General features: G+C 49.1%; 1 protein-coding gene across 2 annotated transcripts in view; it reads left to right on the plus strand.

Annotated features, from left to right (window-relative positions):
* The window catches only part of LOC106551192 (active breakpoint cluster region-related protein), a 208,465-nt gene that overhangs the window by 11,071 nt on the left and 183,815 nt on the right, over positions 1-13,579 (plus strand). Inside the window, exon 1 of one of the 2 annotated variants that reach the window (XM_087702866.1) lies at positions 10,707-10,842. The exons of the other annotated variant lie outside the window; for it this stretch is intronic. Within the exon in view, the coding sequence (XP_087558992.1) occupies positions 10,782-10,842 (61 nt within the window). The 5' untranslated portion in view covers positions 10,707-10,781. Of the gene's footprint in view, positions 1-10,706; positions 10,843-13,579 lie in introns of those variants that run through there. 2 annotated transcript variants of the gene reach the window in all.

Raw genomic sequence — 13,579 nt, forward strand, 5'->3', positions numbered from 1 at the left:
AAATCTTACTAAGCGTAAACATTAAATATTATGAAATGTCCTGTATGGATTGTCCCGGGTTTAACAACCACAATTAAAGCTAAAATTCACCGTTGCTGAGTGAGACAGTTGTTAAAAGCGGGTTTGGACACGTTTTACGACCGTCCTTGCCGTTGTTGTGAAGCGAATCACTGCAGTCGTTAAGTGAGTTGCACAGTTGCTAAGTGAATCTGGCTTCCCCGTGGACCTGGCTCATGAGAAGGTTACAAAAGGGGATCACGTGACCCCAGGAGGTTGCGACCGTCATATGTATGAGACAGCTGCCAGGTTTCTGAATTCTGACCCCAAAAATCACGAGGATGTTGAAAATGGAGATAAATGTGAAAAAGGGCCATGTCCATTTGTTGTAACTTTGGTCACTAAAATAATAGTTGTAAGTCAAGAATGACCTTTACACATAGTCCTTGAGTTATGACCCTCATAGTGCCTTCCATGACCATCGCAGTTGTGAACCATGACAGTCATAAAGCATATTGGTCACATGACCATGTCCATCCCTCTTAAAGCAGGCTGGCTGGGGGATTCTGGGAATGGAAGTCCTTCCCTCTTAAAGCATGCTGGCTGGGGGATTCTGGGAATGGAAGTCCATCCCCCTTAAAGCATGCTGGCTGGGGGATTCTGGGAGTGGAAGCCCACCCTTCTTAAAACAGGCTGGCAGGGGGATTCTGGGAGTAGAAGCCCTCCCCTCGTAAAGCCTTCTGGCAGGGGGATTCTGGGAGTGGAAGTCCTCCCCTCTTAAAGCCTGCTGGCTGGGGGATTCTGGGAGTGGAAGTCCATCCCTCTTAAAGCATGCCTGCTGGGGGATTCTGGGAGTGGAAGCCCACCCCTCTTAAAGCATGCTGGCTGGGGGATTCTGGGAGTGGAAGCCCACCCTTCTTAAAACAGGCTGGCAGGGGGATTCTGGGAGTAGAAGCCCTCCCCTCGTAAAGCCTTCTGGCAGGGGGATTCTGGGAGTGGAAGTCCTCCCCTCTTAAAGCCTGCTGGCTGGGGGATTCTGGGAGTGGAAGTCCATCCCTCTTAAAGCATGCCTGCTGGGGGATTCTGGGAGTGGAAGCCCACCCCTCTTAAAGCAGGCTGGCTGGGGGATTCTGGGAGTGGAAGTCCTCCCCTCTTAAAGCATGCCTGCTGGGGGATTCTGGGAGTGGAAGCCCACCCCTCTTAAAGCAGGCTGGCTGGGGGATTCTGGGAGTGGAAGTCCATCCCTCTTAAAGCATGCCTGCTGGGGGATTCTGGGAGTGGAAGTCCTCCCCTCTTAAAGCATGCCTGCTGGGGGATTCTGGGAGTGGAAGCCCATCCCCCTTAAAGCACTCTGGCTGGGGGATTCTGGGAGTGGAAGCCCACCCCTCTTAAAGGCTGCTGGCTGGGGGATTCTGGGAGTGGAAGTCCACCCCTCTTAAAGCCTTCTGGCTGGGGGATTCTGGGAGTGGAAGCCCACCCAACTTAAAATGGCCAGGTTTGATATACTCTGTGGGACCAGTTTCCATTCATTTTCTCTTGGCGACGCTACAATTTTGTCCCTTGCTTAATTCATGAAGAAGGGAAGCTTTTGCGGTGTGGCGCTGAAGTGACACAAGCACAGCTGCTTTTCTCAGGAAGCCGTGAGGTTCTCAACTGTTTCTAAGAAATGCGAGAGCTGCCTTGAATTGTTGAACCCACCGACACAAATGAAACCATTGAGATGCGTGTGGTGGAAACGAGATGCGCTCAATTCTTAAGATTCATTCTGCAAAACGAAGATGTGAAACGAAAATCTTTTACTTTGGGTCTTTGTCAGGATGAATTTGGATTGTTCTCGTTTTGGGGAAAGTTAAAAAGGGAAGAGCATTGCTGGACAAGGTAGGAAGAAAAGGAAAAGAGAAAAGGAAGGAAGGGAAGAAAAAGAAAGGAAAAGGAAAATGGGAAGGAAGAAAAACATGAGAAGGAAGGAAGGAGGAAGAAAGGAAGGAAAGGAGAAAATGAAGGAAGGAATGGAAGGAAAAGAAAGAGAGAAAAAAGTAAGTTAGGAAGGAAGGAATGGAAAGGAAAGGAAAAGAGAAAAGGAAGGAAGGGAAGAAAAAAGAAAGGAAAAGGAAAATGGGAAGGAAGAAAAACATGAGAAGGAAGGAGGAAGAAAGAAAAGAAAGGAGAAAATGAAGGAAGGAATGGAAGGAAAAGAAAGAATGAAAAAGAAAAAAAGTAAGTTAGTTACAAAGGAAGGAATGGAAAGGAAAGAAAAAGAGAAAGAAAGAAAGAAAAAGGAAAGAGAAAAGGAAGGAAGGGAAAAGCAAAAGAAAGAAAGAGAGAAAGAAAAAAGAAAGTAAGGAAAGAAAAAAGGAAAAGAGAAAGGAAGAAAGAAGAAGAAAGTAAAAGAGGAAGGAAGGAAAAAAGCGAAGGAAGGAAGCATGGAAAGAAGAAAGGAGGGAGAAAATAAACGAGAAGGAAGTGAGAAGGAGGAAGGAAGGAAAGAAATAAAATAGGAAGGAAAGAAGGAAGCAAGGAAATATAAAAAGTAGAAACGAATGAGGAAAGAAAGGGAGGGAGAAGAGAAAGAAAGAAAAAGAACGAAAAAAGAAAAGAGAGAGAGAGAGAGAGAGAGACATGCTGGCTGGATAGTTCAGTGTTTCTCAACCTTGGCAACTTGAAGATGTCTGGACTTCAACTCCCAGAATTCTCCAGCCAGCATTCGCTGGCTGGGGAATTCTGGGACTTGAAGTCCGGACATCTTCAAGTTGCCAAGGTTGAGAAACACTGGCCGATAGTTGCCTATTTCTGCACTCACCTCCCTGGACCACAAGGTGGCACCCGAGAGCTGCTCCTTGCAGCAGCTCAAAATACGGCGCATTTTCTCCATCCCGGTGCCATCCTCACCCATGGCGGTGCCTCCTCCCCCCCCCCGGGGGCCTTCTCCCCACCCCATTGCCACAGGTCAGCCTTATGGTGTGACTCACTCCTCCGTTGCGCTTCCCACACAAACGGCTGTGTCACAGCAGCTGACGAAGAGGCTGCTTTCAAAAAGTCTCTTTTGGGACAAGTGTCACACCTCCCCCCCCCCACCAGTTTATTTTGGTGTTCGGAGGGGTCCTCGGCTTACGACCGCAACGGAGCCTCAAATTTCCACCGCTAAGCCAGGCACTTCAGTGAGTTTTGCAACCGTTTGACGGCCTTTCCTGCCAAAGGGGGTTACGTCAATCCCTTGAATCGTGGTTCAGTGAGTCACACGGTCGTTAAGCGAATCCGGCTTCCTCGTTGACTCGGCTTGTCCGACAGTTGCAAAAGGGGATCACGTCACACACACGCGCACACACACACACACACACACACACACGCACACGCCACGACTCTGCGACCGTCATAAATACGAGGCAGTCATCAGGCGACTGAATTTTGATCCTGCGATCATGGGGGAATGATGCAACGGTCGTAAGTGTGGAAAACGGCCACAAGTCTATTTTTTCCCTGGTGCCGTTGTGACTTTGAACACGCCTCTAAATAAATGGTTGTAAGTCGAGGACCATCTGTCAAAGATTTTGGCTACATTTTTGTTTGTAGGGATGGGAGCTTTACCAAAAACTTGCAAGTAAGTCACCGAAGTTTGATAAGGCGGTTGTGGCACATGGTTTTATGACTTCAAACCGGGTAGATGGTGCCCAAATTTTGTTCATGCGACGGTGGGTGAGGGCTTCTGACCGTCGCAACTTTGAATCGGGGTGGTAGGTAGGTCCATTGTGATTTTGAATGCTTGCTAAGTGAACAGGAATGAGTCAAGGACGGGCTCTCTCTCCAAAAAAACAGATTGCATAGAATCCTAGGGTTGTAAGGGACCTTGGAGGTCATCTAGTTCAACCCCCTGGCCTAAGGCAAGAGTGCTTCTACCACGCCAGACTAAACGAATCTTTACTTGAAAACCAACAGGAAGGAAGGAAGAAAGGAAGACAAGGATAGGAAAGGAAAGGAGGAAAGGAGGAAGGAAGGAAGGAAGGGAGAAATGGAAGGAAGGGAGAGATGAAGGGAAAAGAAGGAAGGAAAAAGGAAGGGAGAGAAAAATAAGAGAAAGAGTTATGATAGAGAAATAGATTGGTAAATGATAGATAAATAGATGATAGATAGATAGATAGATAGATAGATAGATAGATAGATAGATAGATAGATGATAGATAGATAGATAGATAGATAGATAGATAGATAGATAGATGTAGACAGAGGATAGATAGATAGATAGATAGATAGATAGATAGATGATAGATAGATAGATAGATAGATAGATAGATAGATAGATAGATGATTGAGAGAGAGAGAGAGATAGATGTAGACAGAGGATAGATAGATAGATAGATAGATAGATAGATAGATAGATAGATAGATAGATAGATGTAGACAGAGGATAGATAGATGATAGATAGATAGATAGATAGATAGATAGATAGATAGATAGATAGATAGATAGATAGATAGATAGATGATAGATAGAAGATAGATAGATAGATAGATGATAGATAGATAGATAGATAGAAGATAGATAGAAGATAGATAGATAGATAGATAGATAGATAGATAGATAGATAGATAGATAGATGTAGACAGAGGATAGATAGATAGATAGATGATAGATGATAGATAGATAGATAGATTGATAGATTGATAGATTGATAGATTGATAGATTGATAGATTGATAGATTGATAGATTGATAGATTGATAGATTGATAGATTGATAGATGATAGAAGAGAGGATAGATAAATAGATGATATAGACAGAGATATATAGATACATAGATAGATGATAGAGATTGATAAATGATAGATAAATATATTTGATAATAGGTAGATCATATGATTGATTGATTGATTGATTGATTGATGATAAATGGATTGATCAATAATGATAGACAGTCAGACAGACGGAGCTTCTTAGTGGTAAATGTATATTCTATTACAGGTTTAAAAAAAGGGTCGAAAACGCTCCCGTTATTCAGTCCCGTTGTAACTTGGGACAGTCACTAGAGTCGAGGACTTCCTGTAATGCAAAACCGTATTTTTTCCCCCTGTCTTAAATTAAAAAACACCCTTTTCTGACTAACAAATGTCCCTCGCGGCGAGAGCTTTTTGTTGGGAAACTTCTTCGACCAGCATTTGTTAGTCAAAAACGGCGGCTCTTGGTTTTGGGAAACAAAGCGTCAGAAATCCTCGTTCCGAACGGACATTAAAGGGAACAAAACGGACCACAATTTAAATTCCAGCTTCCATTGAGCCGGTGCTTTGCATCTGGTGAAGGGATCGGCCTTTGAATAAAACCTATTTGGTTGGGAAAAGTATCTGTTTTATCTGTCCTGAATTGTGCAAAGCCATTCAGGAAGAGCAGGCGAACAAAACAGAATAACAGCTTTTTAAAAAACCAGGTAGTCCTCGATTTACGACCACAATACCGGTGGTCCTCTACTTACGACCACGTTTGAGATTCAGAATTCCCATTGCTGAGGTGGCGGTTACAGAATGATTTAAAAAATACGGGCAGTCCTCGACTTATGACCACAAGGCAGGCAGTCCTCGACGTATGACCATAAGGGAGGCAGTCCTCGACGTATGACCACAATACAGGCAGTCCTCAACTTACGTCCGCGATTGAGATTCAGAGTTTCCCTTGCTAATGCCAGGTGGTTGTTAAGTGAGTTGGGTTAGATTTTTGGACTTTTTTGGGGGTGGGGTTATGGTTGTTGAATGGATCACGGTGGTCGTTAAGTGAATCACATGGTCATTAAGCGAATCCTGCTTCTTCCATTGACTTGGCCTTTCGGCTGGGAGAGTCGCAAATGGAGATCATGTTTGTCCAGTGGCAAAAGGGGTTCACTTCTGGGGATGCTATGACGGTCATAAGTGTGAGGATTGGTCGTAAGTCCCTTTTTTCAGTGGTGGCGTAACTCAGAACGGTTGCAAAATGAATGGTTGGAAGTCGAAAAGACTGCTTGATATAGGTAGTCCTCAATTTACAACCGTTCATTTCGAGGCCATTGAAAAAAGTAACTTACGACCAATCCTCACACTTACGACCCCCGTGATTTATATTCCTACGCTTGTCAACTGACTCGTATTTATGACTGTCCCAGGGTCACCTGATCCCCTTTGGCGACCTGACCAGCCCAGTGGGGAAGCCAGATTCACTTAACAACCGTGTTACTAACTCAGCAACCGCAGCGATTCACTTAACAACTGTGGCAAGAAAGGTCGTAAAACGAGACAAATCTCCTTCAGCAAACGCCTCGCTTTGGCAACACAAATTTGGGGGCTCAGCTGAGGTCATAACTTGAGGGGTCCCTGTCATTCCGATCCTACCTCATTTGCGCATCCAGCGAACCTTTTGAGTTGGAAAGGAGACCACCAGGTGATTCCTGATTTGGGGCACCCAGAGGCTCACAGCACCCTCCTCCTACAATGCCGGGGCTGGCCCTGAATTCTCCTTGAGCGGGAAGCCCGGGGGGGGGGGGGGGGGTTGTGGCTGTGTGGGGCTGTGTGCAAAGGCCTGGGTGCGTCCTGTTGCCACAAACACACAACATTTGTTAGGGAAAGAAGGCAGCAGCTTGGAGTGCCAGGGCTAATTATGGCACATGCAAAACACACACACACACACACACACACACACACAGACACACACACGGCTGTTTTCCCACCTCCTGGTGGTGATTCATGCTCCCCCCTCCCTCCTTGTGACACACACCAGTTGGTGTGCAAGAGAGTTGTGTAGCAGCCGCAGGAAGGTTTTGCTGAAGGTTGTGGCTTTTGGGTGCAGGCTTAACAACGGATCATTTAGTGGCCGTTCAGAGTTACGACGGCACTGGAAAACGTGATTTATAGCAACAGCAATAGCAATAGTTAGACTTATATACCGCTTCATAGGGCTTTCAGCCCTCTCTAAGCGGTTTACAGAGTCAGCATATCGCCCCCAACAACAATCCGGGTCCTCATTTTACCCACCTCGGAAGGATGGAAGGCTGAGTCAACCTTGAGCCGGTGAGATTTGAACAGCCGAACTGCTGAACTAGCAGTCAGCTGAAGTAGCCTGCAGTGCTGCATTTAACCACTGCGCCACCTCGGCGTCCCCGTGGGTGACACTATCAAAATTCAGACGCTTGGCCACGGACTCACGCTTACGACGGGCGCAGTGCGTCCGGGGGGGGCACACAATGAGACAAAATTCCCCCGAAACAAAATTCAGGGAAACCACCTTGGCAACTGACTCACATTTACGACGGTTGCGATGTCCCGGGCTCATGCAATCCCCTTTTGCAACCTTCTGACAAGCAAAGATCGATTGGGGGTGGGGGAGCCAGATCCGCTTAAAGACCGTGTGACCAGCTTAACAACAGTAGGGATTCGCTTAACGACTGTCTCACTTAGCAACATAAATTATGGGTTGAATTGCGGTCGTAAGTCCAATACAGGTCTTCCTCGACTGGGCCATGAAAATTGAGCTCCGTATTGGCCATATTGTTAGGCCAATTACAATTAGGCCAATTAGGTTGTGAGTTTTGTCCTGCTTTATGACCTCTCTTGCCCCAGTCGTTAAGTGAATCGCTGCAGCTGTTAAGGCGGTTACAGCGTTGTTAAGTGAATCCCGCTTCCCTATTGAACGTTGCTGGTAAGAAGGTGGCCAAAGGGGATGGGGAGACCCCCCCCGGGACACCGTCACCGTCGTAAATGTGGGTCGGTTGCCAGGATGTTTCCCTGAATTTTGTTTTTTTCAAATTCGAAATAAGTGTGCGACATATGGAGGGGGGGCCTGTGTGCGAATCTGTACCACCCTTTGCAGATGAAACACGCTTGAATTCTCTCCTATTTATATAGGTCCGTATTAAAAATAGTGCATTTATTTTTAAAAAATTGCGGCCGGATTAAATTTTGCAGAGTTGGTTAAAAGTTGGCAAGAGATTAATTGACAACTATAAGTGCTTCTCTTGTTACAGGGAGTCCTCGACTTACGACAGTTTATTTATGACCATTGAAAGTCACAACAGCGCTGAAAAAAGGGCCAGGTTTCACTCTTACGACCATTGATCAAAATTTAGAGGGCTTGGAAACTGGCATGAACTTATGATGGTTGCAGCGTCCGCGGGGGGTGGGGTGTCGCACGATTACCCCCTTCGGACAAGCAGCGTTAGTGGGGAAGCCGGATTCGCTTAACGACCGTGTGACTTAACAGCTGCAGGGGTTCGCTCAACAACCGTGGCACAGAAGGTCGTAAAGAAGGGCACGCCTCGCTTAATAACTATCGCTTAGCCACAGAAATGTGGGGCTCACTTTTGGGGTCGTAAGCCGAGGACTGCCGGCAGTTTCCTCCAGAGTGACGTAGAGATGAAACGGATAAATTAGGGGTTTAAATCAAGAGAGTTTTTCAAACAATTTTAAAGCCAGGGGGATTTGAACTCCCAGAATCTCATGCTCCCTGGGGAATCCTGGGAATTGAAGGAACGGATTTATTACTCTGCAACACAAACTCTGAGGGTTTGTGGGTGTGTGGTTCCTGTCCTACACAATATTTTTAAAGCCATCACACTTCCCCGTCTCATTCTTCTGGAAATCTGTCTCGTGGATGGAGGACCACCAGGTGATCCAAGAACTGTAAACAGTGACGCAGCCCTTGGCTGCCTTGTTAGGAAGGCCGTATCTTTAAAGCCACTATAAGGGGGTCTCAACTGAGACCCTTCCTCTTTGCATCCTGACGCAATTTGGGGGAGACGCCCCTCCCTCAGTGAAAAGGGCAGATCTGGCGAATCAGAATAGAGCTGGAAGGGATCTTGGAGGTCTTCTAGTCCAGCCTCCTGCTCAAGCAGGAGACTTTGTACCATCTCAGATGTGACTGTCCAGTCTCTTCTTAAAAACCTCCGGTGGGAAGGAAGGAAGGAAGGAAGGAAGGAAGGAAGGAAGGAAGGAAGGAAGGAAGGAAGGAAGGAAGGAAGGAAGGAAGGAAAGAAAGAAAGAAAGAAAGAAAGAAAGAAAGAAAGAAAGAACAGAGCTGGAAGGGACCTTGGAGGTCTTCTAGTCCAGCCCCCTGCTCAAGCAGGAGACCCTGTAACATTTCAGAAAGGTGGCTCTCCATTCGCTTCTTAAAAACCTTCAGAGAAGGAAGGAAGGAAGGAAGGAAGGAAGGAAGGAAGGAAGGAAGGAAGGAAGGAAGGAAGGAAGGAAGGAAGGAAGGAAGGAAGGAAGGAAGGAAGGAAAGCAGAATAACAGAAGGGACCTTGGAGGTCCTCTAGTCCAGCCCCCTGCTCAAGCAGGAGACCCTGTAACATTTCAGAAAGGTGGCTCTCCATTCGCTTCTTAAAAATCTTCAGAGGAGGAAGGAAGGAAGGAAGGAAGGAAGGAAGGAAGGAAGGAAGGAAGGAAGGAAGGAAGGAAAGAAGGAAGGAAAGCAGAATAACAGTTAGAAGGGACCTTGGAGGTCTTCTAGTCCAGCCCCCTGCTCAAGCAGGAGACCCTGTACCATTTCAGATAGGTGACTCTCTATTCACTTCTTAAAAGTCTTCAGAGAAGGAAGGAAGGAAGGAAGGAAGGAAAGCAGACTAACAGAAGGGACCTTGGAGGTCCTCTAGTTCAGCCCCCTGCTCAAGCAGAGACCCTGTAACATTTCAGAAAGGTGGCTCTCCATTCGCTTCTTAAAAACCTTCAGAGAAGGAAGGAAGGAAGGAAGGAAAGCAGAATAACAGAGTTGGAAGGGACCTTGGAGGTCTTCTAGTCCAGCCCCCTGCTCAAGCAGGAGACCCTGTACAGTTTCAGACAAATGGTTGTCAAATCTCTTCTTAAAAACCTCCAGTGACGAGGCACCCACAACTTCTGGTGGCGAGCTGTTCCACTGGCCAACTGCCCTCCCTGTCAGGAAATGCCTCCTTATCTCCAGGGTGCTTCCATCCCTTGACGAATTTCCATCCGTTGCTTCTCAACCTGTTTTCGGAGGCTTTGGAAAATAAATCACCCGTTGGATGGAGGACCACCAGGTGATCCAAAAACTATAAACAGTGCTCCCACCCCCACCCCTTGCCCAAACTTTCTGCGTCTTTCAAGCCCCTACACGGGGCAAGGTCTCCGAGGGAAATGAGACCCTTCCTCTTTTTGCCTCCTGATATCCAATTTGGAGGGAGGGGAGGGGGAAACGCGGCCCCTCCCTCAGAAAAAAGCTGCCTTTGGGAAAAAAAACAGAACGGGGGGAGTGGGCGAGGGGGGTGGTGGGATGTTCTGGTAACAGGGAGACCCTTCCCCAATGGTTTGGGGCCCCTTCCTCCACCCCCTCCTCAGAGGACTCCCCCAAGGTAGGGGGTCTCTTTGCTCCCCCCTCCCCACTCATCTTTGCGGCTTCCCTCCCCATTGGTGGCCCTCTCTCCCCCAGCCCCTCGGAGGAGGAGGGAGCCTTCCCTGCCCTCCCACGGGTGTGTGTTCACACACACACACAAACACACACACGCACACTCACACACACACACACACACACAGAGTGGCAAGAGCTGGGCGCGTCTACGCCACGCCAGCCAGTGCCCAGCCGGGGAAGGGAGGATAAAAAACACTCGCCCCCCCTTTCTCCGCCTGCCTGCTTTCCACACCCCCCCCAGCCCAGCCTTCCCGCCACCACCCCCTCCCACAATTACCCCCCTCCTCTGCCCCCCCCTCCTTGGTGCCCCCTCCCCTTTTCCTCCCCCCCCCTCCCCTCCTTCCCCAGCCTTTGTTACGAGATGCTCCAAATAGACCTGACAGCCACCGGATCTCCGTCGGAGGAGGTTTGGGATGGAGCCCGTAAGCCAGCACGGCCTTCCTCGCCTCTCCTGGATCGACACCCTCTACGGCAGTAGGTCTTTCTGGGTCTGGGGTCTTGACTGGGGAGGGGGAGGAAGAGAAAAAAGCCAGCCGGGCACCAATGACGTTTTGCCTTCCCCAAAGGTACCAACCGAGAGAGAGAGAGAGAGAGAGAGACAGAAATCAGGCTGGATGTCTCTTCTCCGCCAGGCGCCAGAGACGATGGGGAACCGGGGTTGAGTTTTCTTTTGGGGGGGTGGTCTGCAACACTGCACCCCTTCCCTTCCCCTCCCCTGCCTCTCTACCTCTCCATTCGGCCCCTTTTTTTTCGGGTCGGGGGTCCCACAAGGAAGGAAGCCATGGATTATTTATTTTTTGCTTCGGAGAGATTTATCCTCGCTCTGCCAGGCGCCAGAGACGGTGGAAGCAGGGTTGAGTTTTCTTTTATTGGGGCCCCCCACAAAATTGCACCCCTTTCTTTCCTTCCCCTACCTCTCCATTCTGCCTTCCTTGGCCCTGTTTTTGGGGTGGGGGGCTCCCTACAAGGAAGCCAGCCACTATTCCTGCTTCGGAGAGATTTATCCTCGCTCTGCCAGGCGCCAGAGACGGTGGGAAGCAGGGGTTAAGTTTTCTTTTGGGGGGGCACAAAATTGCACCCCTTTTCTTCCTTCCCCTACCTCTCAACCTCTCCATTCTGCCTTCCTTGGCCCTGTTTTTGGGGTGGGGGGGTCCCACAAGGAAGGCAGCCACGGATTCCTGCTTCAGAGAGATTTATCCTTGCTCTGCCAGGCTCCAGAGACGGTGGGAAGCAGGGGTTGAGTGTTCTTTTTTGGGGGGCACAAAATTGCACCCCTTTTTTTCCTTCCCCAACCTCTCCATTCTGCCTTCCTTGGCCCTGTTTTTGGGGTGGGGGCTCCCTACAAGGATGCCAGCCACTATTCCTGCTTCGGAGAGATTTATCCTCGCTCTGCCAGGCTCCAGAGACGGTGGGAAGCAGGGGTTGAGTTTTCTTTTTGGGGGGGCACAAAATTGCACTCCTTTTCTTCCTTCCCCAACCTCTCCATTCTGCCTTCCTTGGCCCTGTTTTTGGGGTGTGGGGTCCCACAAGGAATCCAGCCACAGATTCCTGCTTTGGAGAAATTTATCCTCGCTCTGCCAGGCGCCAGAGACTGTGGGAAGCAGGGGTTCAGTTTTCTTTTTTGGGGGGCACAAAATTGCACCCCTTTCCTTCCTTCCCCTACCTCTCAACCTCTCCATTCTGCCTTCCTTGGCCCTGTTTTTGGGGTGGGGGGGTCCCCACGAGGAATCCAGCCACGGATTCCTGCTTTGGAGAGATTTATCCTCGTTCTGCCAGGCTCCAGAGACGGTGGGAAGCAGGGGTTCAGTTTTCTTTTTTGGGGAGTGGGGTGGGGGGGTCTGCAACACTGCACCTCTTTCCTCCCCTCCCCTGCTTTTACACCCCTCCATTCAGCCCTTTTTGGGGTGTGTGTGTGTGTTTGTGAGTCGCACAAGGAATCCAGCCACAGATTTCTGCTTCGAAAAGAGACAGTTATGTAAACCCCGCGCTGTTCGCTTGACTAATAGAGCACAGATTTGGGGAGGGTGGGGTGTTGAGGAGGGGAGGGGGCTTCTTAGGAGACCTCTCCCCAATGTTTGCCTCCTCCTTGCTTCCCCCCCCTCCCCATCCTCTGGAAGTGAGTGGGGGGGGGCACCCTCCGAAAATGCGGCTTGTTGTCAACAGCTGGAATTCTCTGGAACTTTACTTTGGGGAGACAGGTGGGGGAGGGCAGCGTGGCAGGAGGGGGGACCCCATTCTTCTCATCGAACCCCCCCTTTCATGAAATTTGGGGTTCCCCTCTTGAAACCCCCCCTCTTTCCCCCCCCCTGCATGCGATCAACAGGAGTCTTGGGAGCCTGTAAAAAAAAACACCCGTTTATGAAACGGCTGCATTGGCCTCCCTCCCTTTCAATAAAATGTGTTTTAATAAATTGAGGAGGGGGGCAGCCAGAGGAGACCCCTCTCCCCTCCATCCACAGCCCTCCCCCTCCCCTATCTCTGTTTTCCAGGCGGTTTTTATACGTAGGGAGGGGGGGCTTGCCTTAAAAGACCACCCAGGATCATCGTCCTCCTGCCTTGGAGCAGATGTGATGGATGGCCTCCATTAGTCCTTCTTTTATTGGGATCTCCTATTTAATTGCTTAATTAATCCCCGCGGGGGCGACGCCTCTGGCCATTAAGAGAGTTGTTTAGCTTGCGTGGCTCAAACCCCCCCCCCCGTGGCCTGACTTCACCCCGTTTGGGTGGGGTGGGGTGGGGTGCGCCCCACAAAGCGGGAGGGAGGTGAAATTGCACGATTGCATGATGCCCATTTTGCAGAAGGGAAAACCGAGGAGCGAAAGACATTTGAGGCTGCAAAGGCGACGTTGGGAGGGGTTTTTTTGGGGAGGGGTGGGTGGGTGGGAATCCAAGATGGCATCCTTCTCCAAACTGACCCCTTCTGGCTCCCTTACACACACACACACACACACACACACCCCTGCAGTGGAATATCTGGATTGTGAAGTTTCTTGCGTGTTTTTTCCTGGTGTTGATTGTGTGTTTGTTGCTGCTGATTGAATTGGGGTTTTGGGGGGCGATCAGAAACAGGCATATAACGGGGAGCCTCTGAGCATGTGTAGAATAACAGAGTTGGAAGGGACCTTGCAGGTCATCTAGTCCAACCCCCTCCCCGCCCCTCAGAGAAGACGGCAGTGGCGGTTTTTAAATGAACCGCCTCGCCGCTTGTGCC

Source organism: Thamnophis sirtalis, unplaced genomic scaffold, assembly GCF_051295495.1.
Source record: "Thamnophis sirtalis isolate CommonGarterSnake01/CBP01778 unplaced genomic scaffold, rThaSir2_p1.2 scaffold_17, whole genome shotgun sequence".
Taxonomy (NCBI): domain Eukaryota; kingdom Metazoa; phylum Chordata; class Lepidosauria; order Squamata; family Natricidae; genus Thamnophis; species Thamnophis sirtalis.